The 12,823-nt window shown below is 41.6% G+C and overlaps 1 protein-coding gene across 1 annotated transcript in view; it reads right to left on the bottom strand.

Annotated features, from left to right (window-relative positions):
* The window catches only part of LOC112964387 (RH-like protein), a 14,014-nt gene extending 3,691 nt beyond the window's left edge, over positions 1-10,323 (bottom strand). The window contains exons 1-8 of the mRNA XM_026062439.1: positions 9,990-10,323; positions 7,663-7,849; positions 7,284-7,434; positions 6,478-6,619; positions 2,425-2,588; positions 1,973-2,110; positions 1,609-1,739; positions 708-787 (exon numbers count right to left, since the gene is read on the bottom strand). Of these exons, the coding sequence (XP_025918224.1) occupies positions 708-787; positions 1,609-1,739; positions 1,973-2,110; positions 2,425-2,588; positions 6,478-6,619; positions 7,284-7,434; positions 7,663-7,849; positions 9,990-10,122 (1,126 nt within the window). The 5' untranslated portion in view covers positions 10,123-10,323. The remainder of the gene's footprint in view (positions 1-707; positions 788-1,608; positions 1,740-1,972; positions 2,111-2,424; positions 2,589-6,477; positions 6,620-7,283; positions 7,435-7,662; positions 7,850-9,989) is intronic.
* Positions 10,324-12,823: the final 2,500 nt, after the last annotated feature.

Raw genomic sequence — 12,823 nt, 5'->3', positions numbered from 1 at the left:
GATACCTTAAAAGCCTGCTTGATTAGCACAACCTCTTAATTATACCTGAGCTAGTGCAAAGGTTGCCGATCAATTAAAGCATGACAATTCATTTTAGAGTATATTTCACAACAATTTTCATCTGCCATTTCTCCTTTATTTAAGCTAGAATTAATAGCTACAGAAAAACTGTAGTTGCCTTAAAACAGAAAAAATGTCACATGAGGGACACGAGTCTTGATGATCCCGAACAAGTGGCGATAAAAGGCCTAGTGCCTGACTGATGTAAGTGAGCTACTGATGTTAGTTGAACTTTTCAGATTTATACCAACCGGCCTAAAAAGTGGAAAACACTCTAGACAACTTTTTTCTGTCATTAAGACAATACCCAAATATAAAAACATTTTCATCCTCCCATGTCTCCTGTCTGAAACCTGAAAGTTGCTGTTAAGCTACAGTTAAAAATAATCTTCACAAATGAAAGAATGGCGCTACTAGTTTGCTTATGTTGAATACATCTCTTCTTCAAAGCCTGGCATTGAAGAATTCTTGGCATTCATGTTTCCCAGTTTCTCTTACATAAACAAGCCATTTACTTTAGTGCCCTAATTACAGTGGTCTCTTTTTGCGAAGGGTGCATGGTAGCAGGTGAAGTAAACAGGATGGCATATCCCCTGCCTCTGAGAAAATGAAGATGATACTACTGAAACATGTTTTTCCATACCGACCTGTAATAAAACCTGATATCAAGGCCACACTGATGGTCAGGCAGAAGGTACCAATTTCAGTCATGATCAAATATCTCTGGCTGAAAAGGAGACAGTTGCTGAATTTAGTATTAAGACTGTGAATGAGTCTGCCTCAAGTGGTGCATCTATATAGCATTTTACATCAAAATCTCACATCAAAATCCCATTATTCTTGAATCTCTATACAGCTGCATTTAGAAGTTTTAAGGAATCTCACTGGAAGTCTAATACAGACTTCAAAGGATAAATTTTTCCCTTAGAAACCATCATTGTGGCACCAAAACTTCATTAAGTTTGTGCATTTCAGTAAGAATATGACCTAAAGTGTAATGCCCAGATTGGCATTTTTGCCCTGACTCATAAAGCCTCATCTGGAGAGAGATGCTGAGTGCACAAAACTCTCTCTGAAGTTCAGCAGAGCCTCAGCCCTTTTCAGCTTTGGCTTTCAGTGAGGAGGAAGCATTTGTCAGATACGCTGTTCAGAAATTAAAAATTTTGTCTCTATATTTCCCCCTGCCCCTGCTGTATTAATATACAAGCCCCCTATACATGTCACAAAAGCCAAAATGACTCTTTGAAAGGATGCACATTCCCAACCTTTGTGTCCTATGTCTGCTGTATTTAGTATCAAACAAAAAGGGAGAGAGAAAGCAGCACCAAAAGCTAATATTAGAAGTTTGAATCAAAGTCTGCTCAACTCTGAAAGTGTTTTTGGCCTTCAGAGATGATCTTAGTTATCTGGTATAAAAGGATTGATCTATGATGACTTTCAGGCTTTCTTTATGTAGGCAGGACTTTCTGTACATATGAGAACTCTTCTCAGGGCACACTACCTTCATGATTAGCTAAGTTTATTACTTAATAGCAAGAAGTGATGTACCTTTGTAAATCAGTCCAGTTTTTTACAACAAAGAGGATGACATGGGCAATAGCTCCAAGCACACCAGGCAAGCCAAAAGTGAAATGAACTCCAGAGGCATCATGAATCTTGAGAACAGAATTCAAACATCTCTGGGAGGAGAAAAAGTTCAATACATAGAAACACAATTTTACTGATGATAGCACATTGTCAATCTCAGAAAAAGAACTCTGGCCTCCCAACTTGCAATCTCCCACTCCAGTCAAAAGACTTCAGGTTTCCTAGGTCTAATCTCTTCAAAAGAAAGGTTTTCCTTGAGGTATCCTCATTGGAAAAGAAGATTATATATCTTACACAAAAAGGAACTTCAAGTTTTGAACATTACCTGTAAATGGTGAGATCCTAATACGGTGATCACACTGGCAAGCAAACCCAAAATCATTGCAATTGAGGGATACCAAATACTGTGTGCCGCATAGCCAACAGTAACCCCACCAGCTAGTGTTGCACTGCGGATATGTTTCTGTAAAATAACACAACAAAAACACGGAGTGAGAAGTCAGTCAGCGCTTGTCTTATTGCAGCCCAACATCACACATTGCTATTCCCATGCAAGTGAGATCTTAGTGTGAATTTGCGCCTCTGCATCCTGTGAATTACAATCTTTGAGTACATAATTTCTAAGTTACATCTGCAGTCTTCTGCTTGGGAGACTTATTGCTGTCAGGCCAAAGATTTGGCTTTATTTTTACTTAATAGCTATCATACTTTCAGTGTATTAGGAAAGTAATAGAAAAACATAGTTTCTCCATGCAATGATTTTCTCTCATGTCTTACCATCCTGAGTTTTCCATCTTTCGTGGTCAGAACAGACAATGCGAAGGCAGTTACAGCACTTACTGCAAGTGCAAAGTAGGTGTTGTAGATTATAGTATTCTTCTCCTCCTCCACAGCTAGTACAGAATTGAAGCTTGGCCAGAATACCCATAGAAAGAGAGTGCCTTGGAGACAAAGACAAGCAACCATTATTTACATACTCTCAAACATAGCGAGTCCATCATAGGCTGTCTCTGGAAGGCTCCAGCTCACAAGCTCCATCCACTGTAACACCCACATTGTGAACAACAGATAATACTTCACAGTGCAGACAGTCCCGATATCTGATTGCTATATTGAAACCTTCACAGAAACTTGGTATCGTGCAATGTCACACACATAGCCAAAGCACAGCTGTACTGAGATCTAGCTGGTCCTTCAGAGTTGAGAGCTTACAAGAACTGAAGGCTTTCAAGGCAGGATGTGCTTAATGCTTTTCAAGAACATCTTTAACATCAGCTTTGTCATATCTATGTTTCCCTTAAACATAGCTGGGAACAATTCCACTGTTCACTTCCTAACAGCCAACATCCTGCCTATTCTGTACAGGCATTTTGAAACAAGTTTTCAATAGCACTGAACATCTACAACTAGAATGAAACCAGTGAGAGTCAGGAATATTCAGCACTGCTGGATAGAAGCATCCTTTTGAAGCGCAAGGGGTTTGCTCCAATGTCCTTGGCCAAAATTTCTGCTGCTTTACATGGAACTGTGGAACAACTGTTCAAAACCAGCTGCAAAAGAGAATAAAAGAAAGCCAGGGAGGAAGAAAAGACAGATCATGTAGTATCAACCACAATCAAGAAACTTGGTGCTCTTTAAAATGTCTTCTTCTTTGGCTACTGGTACAACTGGCACTGTTTGTCTTGCCTCCTGGCAAGTTTTGAAGACAGACGGAGGATGAACTGGATCATAAGAACAGAACTCCCCTTTATCTCTACTAGGTTTCCTCCAGAGAAGGGTTAAAGCCCAGTGGCAACACAGCATGAGCTAAGGTGATTGTGCTTCATCAGCTCAGCCATACACAGCTTATATGTCTTGTTATTTGTAAAGGAGTTATCATCTCCTGAATAGCTACTCCCCAGTATAAGGGTCCAAAAGAACAATTCACTTCCCTCCTGTAAAAATGATGGACACTGTCACACTTCCATTAGCCACACCGGCTTCACTATCAGTAGGAATGAAACCAGGTTCTTCTGCTTCTATGAGCTGGGCCCTTATTATCAGCATTTAGGAGTCTCATCCTCTACAGACAAGTTAACTGCTCGACAGTGTACACTCTTCTTGCATGTGCATATGCACACGTGTGTGCAGATCAAATTCCAACCAGCAGAGGGAAGTAGGTGTCCTCGCACTAAGTCAGAGTTCGACAACACATTTCAGTCTATGCCTCTGCTCCCAGAGGCCATGGACTTTGAGTTCCATGTAGTCGGAAGTGCATAGATAACAGCACAGATAAGCTGCAGTTTATTTTCCTTTGTCCAGTCATTACTGCAAAGGGGTTTTAGGCAACTTCCATAGCTAATGTTCTAATTTCCATGCCATAGAGGTAGTAGTCCCTTGTGCATTTCATCTTACAGTAAAATTTTAAATATTCTTGTTCAAATCAATTAAGAAATGACACAGGCAATGTCACCATAAAGCACAATGGTTAAATCTAGCTTCTACCAACCCTGGCAGCTACTGCTTTTGCACAAGCTTATCCTGGCTCATTGAATTCCCAAAATGTTTCTGTTGCTACCTTCGAACCCTTCAGTGTACCAAGGGGGTAACAACCACGCCTCTCAGACAAGATTTTTGGTCCACTAACCTTGATTTGGTCTGAAAAACTGACAGGATTCCCAGCAAGGTGATATTATCTAGCCAGATCATGTTCCTAGCTGCTGTTTTCCTGCAAGTATAGTGCTATTTCTATGAAGGATATCCCTTGAGAAACTGGTTTCTTCACAAGTTTATTGCTTGTAGTCTGTCCCTACAGTCTGGACATGTTTCTTCTCTTTTCTTTAGCAGTACCCTCAATTTGTAGGTAATTCTATACCTTTAAACTTGGCCCTACAAACTTCTCTACTGCAAGCAAGAAGACAGATGGTGGGTGCAGGCTGTTTACGGTCAGTGTTTTGAATTCATCCTTAAAAGGCATTTGGGAGGCTCACTACAGCATATTCACTAGAGCAACTAACATGCTAAGTAAAAAGCATCTGTAATTTTATCTCAAGCTCAAATGCAATATTCTCAGAGAGTCAATGGTGTTAAGGTGCTCTTAGAATTTACTGTAGCTTTATGTGCATAGAAAGTAGAGAAGTTAAAATTAAAGAGAAGTTAACATCCCTGTCTTCATGTCCATCAGTAAGAGGAAAACACAAGCGTCTTGCTCCCTGTTGCTTTTAAACTTTCTAGATTCTAAGAATACCCATATTCCCATCTTTGAATCACTGATCCTTTGGCTCTTTATGTCCTCTCTCCTCCCATTCACACTCTTCCCCCTTACCCACGTTTCTGTCTTTCTGCCTACAGCAAATGATCATTAGCAGAACTTTACAAAGTGTCCTGTTTACCACATGGTCCACTGAGTTTAAGCACTCAGTCGGTGTGGTGGGCTTGTTCAAGGCTAAATTCTATCTGTCTGTGAACAAGCACTATATCTGCATCTGTCTCAGACAAAGCTTGTCAGGTGTATCAGTTTGGAGGCTACAGCCCCCAGAAGTTCGAAAGAAACAACCTTGCCATCACAGTCTAATACCACCAAATGGAAGGTCTTATGTGTGCTTCAGATGGGTCTGTCACAACCAACATACGGGACTAAATTGCCATTTTGGCAATTCAAAACCTACGGTAGTAGTGATGGCTAGTAGAATGATCTACACTAAGACTCTTCTATTCCCATTGACTAGGTAATCAGTCACAAAAAAAAGACCACTGATCCCACTGAAACATTCTTACAAATAACTACTCAGTTACGGAAATTAAAGATTCACATTACGGGTCCAAATTTTCAGGGTGAAGACCTCAGTATTCTTCACTCAGCCCTCAGAGGCAGGATATAAAAAAGGAATTATCGTGAATTTGCCTGCTCAGTCATTCCTTTCTGCCTGTGTTACCTCAGGAATTATTCATGACATAGCGATATAATTACTTCAGATAGCAAGCACTTGGGTATAGCAAGCTGCACTAAAATTATAATGAAGGCTTAACAGTGCCTTGATGAGTTAGATTAAAACAGTGATCTCCTGGAATTCTCCAGCAGATCGAGAACTCTGGGGACTCAAATGAGCAGCATTTACATTTCTCTTTTCCTAAACTGGGTGAAGACTGACTGGGAATTACATTATATGGGCCTTCACAGAAAGTTCTTAGTCCAGCTCGTGGCAGTTTTACTTCAACTGGTGGCAGTTTTGTAACAGAAGTCATAATAAAAAGGAAACCAAATTGCTTCTTAAAAAAATGGAACTCTTACGCATTCAGCCTATCATCACTCAGGTCCTTTTTGTGTGCCTGTCTGTATAGCATTCCCCACCCTTCACTGGGCTTTTATCTTTCTGTTTACATTACTTAGGCAGGGACTGTCTTTTTATATCTCTGTACACCACCTTGCAAAGCTGAGCCTTGGGCCCAGTTGGAAACTCTGTGCACTACAGAAATACAAGTAATGACACCAACTTCAGTACATAGGTCCCCTACCAATATGCCTATACAAGCCCAAAGTGTACAGCTTACCCGGGAGCAGGAACAATAAACCTGCCAAAGCTTCTCTGCTGAGACTGACAAAAGGAAACCAAGCGATGGCCATCGTAGAAGGGGTTTATGTGCCTGATAGGAAACGTGCTGAGACTCACCAACTCATTGTCAGAAACCACCAACCACACCAACAGCAGCAGTTTTTCTATGCTTGGCTGCATTGAGACCTGCACTTCAGATGTAAAAGTTTCAGTGTACTGTGGTTAACCCCCAAAAGCATTCCTCATGCTCTCACTGCAAGCTCTCCTTCCAACTGAGACGTTAAAGTGAATGCCTTACCCAACATTGACAATAAATCCGACTCTGGGGTACTTGCATTCTTCTCAGAGTTTGGTGAAGGCTCAGAGAAGAAGGGGGAGACTGCCAGACCAAAGTAGGCTCCGAACAGGTGAACATGCATCATGCCGACACTGTCTCCAATCTGTATCAATAGAATAATCAAATTTGTGGCTAATTTCATGCCACAGGAACTCTTTGATGCAAGTCCTGGCATAGCTGTAACCTCCCTATTTGTTTTCATAGTCACTTAGTTTAAGCATGAGTCATTAAGACAACACTCATTTATCTAGGCTCAATGCAGTTCATAAAAACACAATTCATGTCAAAAGGGTTTGGGGTATGTCTACATTGTGAGTTAAATGCAGGTCCGACCCTGCTGTCCAGACTGGGCTCATATACCATTCATACTGGAAATCTTTCAGACTGAACCAACAGGAAAGGGTAAAGTTTAAAGTCAGTTAGTATCTTAGCATAGGTCAAGACTCTCACTTGTGTTTAAGGCGGTCAAGGCATAGGGAAGGCCATATGCACTACAACCCAATCCATCAGCTCTTCCTTTAAACCCAAGAAACAGCCAATTATGTAGATGTAGAGTTTGCAGGTTTTGGAGTTTACAGTGATTAAGTGTGCTCCCAAAGTCAGACTTCATCTCCCAGTGAAAACATAGCCACAGTCTAACTTGAATCAGATAAAATACACAGGTGTGTTCCTGTCAGCATAGCATCAACATCAAGCTATCAAAAGGCAGCATTTGCGAAATCCCAGTGAAACCTTTCCCCACATGCCTGGAAATGATAGTACTGTACCTTCAGGTACATCTTGTTGATCCATCTGCTCAAATGGAAAGCCGCTATCTCCACAATTGTCATCACAATCAGTTGGATAGGATTAGCCTTCCCGAGAACAGCTGCAGAGGAGATGACCACGGTAGTCATACTCACAGTAGCTTTTGTTATGCTGTAATAAAAGAAAGAAGAAAAAAAAACTATTCCAGAGCAGGTCTGCATCATGAGAATGATCATGAGAATGACAGACAGCAAAATGTACTTAAAACTCCAAAGCCCTCCAAAAAGTCTGCCAAAACGACTGTACTAATTTGCAAATAGATCAATATCAGAACCCTTATCCTTGTCAAAAAACAGTCAGCAGCTCTGGATTATTCCTATTTCTAAATGGGCTATTTACCTTTTCAGATCATCTTCCTTTTCATTTTGGAACAAGAAAAATAATAAACCTTCCATCAGCACAGACCACTGGACACCAAGTACAATGAGCAGGAGATTGAATCCAGTGCTGCTAAATTTGTATCTTTTCAGGAATGCCAGGAAAAAGCCAAGTCCAAAAATCACCATGTGGCTGACATCTTGAAAGGCTGTATGGCAGAGAAGAACAAGAGAGCAGTGAAGTTATCAAAGCAGACTGAATTTCTGGTAAACAAAACAACCACAATTGACTAAGAAGCCTTTAGATAAAAATTTGGGTGCCCTCACAGGCTTAAGGTCAGAGTTTGAATCCCCAAAGTTCCCAAATCTGTTCTCTGCTCTGCCTCACCTCGTGGCCTTGGCCAACTCACCTTATCATGTCTCAAATTTTCCTATCCATAATAGAAAAAGATAAGATTTATATTCCTATAAGGAACTGGAAGGGCTAACAAGTTAACATTTGCAAAACAGTAGATAACAGATATATACTAGAAAGATATGAAGCTGTTAAAAGCACAGTGAAAAACAGATAATAACAAGCATGTGAGGGGACTGGTAATGCTTTCAAACTCATCTCCTGCAGTCAGTTTGAAAAAAACAAAGAATCTAATTCTGCACCAAAATCAAATCCATTTCAATGACTGTGGATTTAAACTAGGGCAGCTGGAAAAAAGTTTGGGACCATCAACATCAGCTTTTTGTCCTCCTTCCTCTTTAAAAGCCCTGGCACCTTTCTTCTCAGGGAAATCCATCAAGAGGGATGAGCAGTAGGCAAGGTAATATTCCATTATGCAGAACCACTTCCAACTGCAGCTCTTTCTGCTAAGAAACATTTCCTTGGACATCATTCAAGTCTCCATACCAAAACACAGACAATGCCCATGCTCCACTTTGATTCTGAACCCCATCTCTCTCTCTCACACACACACAGACACACTCAGAGCATGTCTAGCCAGAAGCAGTCTGGTTTATGTGATTCATAAATTAAAAGTTATTGCTAAAAGCAAAGTACATGCTGGGTTTTACAGTCTGTAATATACCAAGGAAAGATCTTGGCAAAAACATCTGAAGACTCTTGAAAAACCTATCTCTCTGTGTCATCCCCTTGAAGATTATTACCAGATCTAGTGTTATTTGCACACGTAGATGATTGCTTGATCGGGGTTATAAATAGTTCTTCTTGTGCCATTACTGTTTAGTATGTTTAAAGCATCCCAAAGCTTTCTTTCTGATCCATAAGTAATCAGAAAGACAACACCCTTGCCTTGAATTTAATTTTACAAACCTACTTCAGAAGGGATGCCATAGGGGTGGGGGGTAGGGGGGGAGCTGAGGAGTCAAACAGCAGAAGGAGAGGAATGAAGGATGAGGTTATAACAATGAAATTAGGACATACATTTCTCCTGAGAGATGAATTTAAAGAGCTTAAGCTGGACTTTTCAGGAAGAGTTACTGTGAGTTACTGCTGATTCATTCCTTGCAGGCATTAGGGAAGAAATGAGTTACAAGGAGACATTTGTATGATGTCCTCATCGGGGTAGGAGAAAAAGGGCAGAAATCCCAGCATAAGGAGTTCAAAATGGAAACCAGCACCGCTGCATAAAAGGAAGAGGTTGTCCAAGACATAAACTCTTGGATCTGTAGGCCTGGAAATGCCCCTTGGGACATGCTAATAGTCATATTCTCATATAGCTGTGCAGGCCTCTACACCCAGCAAAATATTAAAATAGATCTCATTTTCCCCAGCTATAAAATGGAAAGGTTAACACAAGAATGTCATGAGGATTAATCAGCTCATATTTTCACAGCACTGTAAATATGTTACATACTGTGGCTGCAGCATAATTTGCTAATATGTTCCCTGATCAGTGCATAAAACACATTTCCTGGCTATATTTAAACCCTTAATTCCAATGCATTAACTTCATTTATTTACATTAAGGATCCAAATGGAAAATACTGCTGTCCTGAGTTATTATTTTGTAGCACAGCAGCGCCTTCACATGCCAAAACCTCAGAGGGTTAGGCACTTAACAGAGACCGTGCCTCCCCTCCAAAGTTTACAATGCTCATACGAGTCAAGATACAACTAACAGGCAAGAGAAAACAGATCAGCAATGCAAGTTAATATCATGCATATCCATGTTCTCTGTGCTTGCCTTGATATTAATGACTACACACAATTCATGGCAAGGCAGGGTACTTAAAGGACAGTAACAAATACACGAGACTGTCAAATCGCATCTCTATTGCACTGCAAAATAAAAACACACTAAGCCCTTCCTTTCATAGCAAGGCTAGCAATCTTACCTGGGTAGGAGATGTTTGATCCGGATACACCATCATCTGAGTACAAAAAGCAAAAGAGGAGGATAAAAACAGCTTCCAAAAAAAAGATTAGCCAAGGCACACTGTTTCGGAAATTGCGGTAGTTAGAAGACATTGTGCACGAGACAGTAAATTAAGCACAAGTGCATTAATATTTTTCTTCTATAAGAATGTTCCAGTAACCTCAAACCAATACAAATGGGGGGAGGGGGAATAAAAACTCAGAGAGATAAAAAGCCCCAAAGGCGTCAGCAAGGACTAGCTCCTTATCTGCGGCAGGTCAGGAGCTCAGGCTTAGCCCAACTGACATGGACTGAAGTCAAAAGTGCTCATGAACACAGACATATCGAAATGTCAATACTCTAATGCTCCAGGACACTATCCACACAGTACGTGAGCTGCTGGCGAGCCTCACAGATCAGCTCAACTGCACGAAGAACGTGAACTCGTAACAGCTGGATGCTGAACTCCACAGAAAATCATTACTGACTGACATTACTGGTATCCAGCCTCGATCTGAGTCCGTTCCCACAAAGGTCAAGGAAGGTCCGGTTGAGATTCTTAACACAATTCTTGGGCTGCTGCTCACCCRTCCCCCAGCACAAACCGGCTCATACACGATGGATCCATCCAGTGCTGGAGAAGCTCTGGGCACGTAGAGATAAAGCAACATCCCTTTACTACTTGAAGGGTAGGTCTATTGCTCAGTGGTATGGCCATGGAAACGGCCACCATGAATGCTCTGGAAGACCTTGGCAATCCCCAGGCCTGGCAGTAGCAAACAGACAGCACCGTTCAGAGTAATATGTCTCTGCGATAGCCTGAGGGAGCTGCCAACCCCCAAATCAAGGGAGTAAATGGACTGTTTTACATCCTCCTCCTATAGCTGTGGCCTGGAGGGCTTGGGTGCAGCCAGGCTGCAGGCTTTGAACTGAGAACCAAACCACACATCCACATATTCTTGATTCTTTCTTGAATTCAGACCTAACCTACATCCAGAAATTCATTGACCTCTACTGCCATGTTGTGGCTACAAGGTACTTATTGCCTTATGGTATCTGAGCCTTTTGGTAGGCACATAGCTAACATACTATGGATTTTTTTTAACCTTTTTTTTTTTTTGAAAAACAAGAGTCACACGAGGAGGGTAGTGTGGTGGAAGCTAATTATGTGCAGCATGTCTCTACGCACAGGCATTGTAGTTTGTTAGATAAGATTATTTTGCTATTAAGGATGGACAATTAATGAATCCATAATTTGAACATTACAATCTTAGTATCCATTGTACTTTTAGTAAACTGAATCCTTCTCTGTTCAGATAGTTTGAGAACAAAATGCAATAAGCATGCCTCAGTCTTTCTACTTTGAGGCCATCTCAATTTGAGTGCTTGCATGCTGGGGTTTGAGATAGTAACAATGCAAACAAAAGGACAGAAAGCCACCTACTGGTGAAAGAAATATATATCAGACAAAAATGTATGCATAAAAATTCCAGTTCACTCCTATTTGGTAACTAATCCACATAGAGTCCTCAAAAACTCACACATTCTTCAAAGAACTCCTGATAATCACATTTACAGTGTTAGGAAAATGCAGATATACTGAAGCCCAATCAAAGTAATGTGGAAGCATGAAGGGGTGAGGGAAGGGGTAAAGAATTTGCAGCTGGAAATGGAAAAGAGAGAAAGGAAAGAAACTCCTCCAAGTATAAAAACACAGAAAGGGCTAATTCAAGAAAGAAGAACATGTCTACAAGCAAAACTGAAGCACAGGAGGAGAGGAAAAAAAAAATGTGGAGGTTTTTTTATATAGTACTGAAAATTTGCACTAAATAACCATCTGAAGGTATTATTTAAACTGACAGTTTCCTGAAACTTCTCCCAGCTCAGAAGTGGAGGAAGTGACTTGACTCCTGTAAACCCAGGCTACATGGCACAATGYCATCTGTGAAAGGTTTATATTAATGGTGATACTTTGCACTTCCCTCACATCCAATATCAAATTACTTTACCAGCTTTTACTTAGGCCTAATAAAACCCACATGTTAAGGAAAAAAAAATCCTTACCCCTCTTTCAGAAACTGCAAAACATTTAAGGGACTTTCCTGAATATGCAGAGCACTGCCCGAATTCCAGAAAAAGCCCTGTGCACAAAGACCTACATTAAGCTTCTTTTCACYGGAATTCTGTGGTCATGCAGGTCATTCGGACAGAAGCAAAATGTCAGGTGAACCTTCTCTATGCCAGAAAAAGATAACAGCTGAAACAGCAATTCAGACACTGATTTAGCTAACCCATGTGGGGTGCCTGCGCGGTTTAAGAGCGCAATTTATCTAATTAGCCTTCATGTGTTTCCTGCAAGACAAACCCTTAAGACTCCTACCCAGGTGCAGAACGACCCAGAACTCCTTCCGCCATTTTGCCCTGATTAAATGAATACAATTAGCGCTTTGGACACTTGTTACCAAATCCCTCGTCAGCCTAACACCCAAAGGGAAAATACACCAGCTGCCCCAGAGGCTACGAATTCACCCGTGTTTCTCCCCCAGGACACCGGTGTGTGTGTGTGTGTGTGTGTGGAGGGGGGGGAACCGGTCTCGGAAGGCCCCGAGGCCCCACAGCGGGGCCCTGAGGAGACGGCGGCACCGGGAGGCAGGCGGAGGTGGGGGGAGGGGGGGGGCCCGTGACTAGGCAGCCCCGGGCGGCGGTGGTGGCCCCGCCCCACCCGCTGCCCATTGGTTGAGCACCCGCCCCCTCCCAACGGGCCTCCCTTAGGGACTCGCCTCCCATTGGCCRAGATTCGGTACCCCCCCCGCC

This window comes from Apteryx rowi, unplaced genomic scaffold (genome assembly GCF_003343035.1).
Source record: "Apteryx rowi isolate R43461 unplaced genomic scaffold, aptRow1 scaffold_190, whole genome shotgun sequence".
NCBI classification, from domain to species: Eukaryota; Metazoa; Chordata; class Aves; order Apterygiformes; family Apterygidae; genus Apteryx; species Apteryx rowi.
Note: the sequence above shows the minus strand (reverse complement) of the source record. Positions and strands in the feature narration are given on the sequence as shown.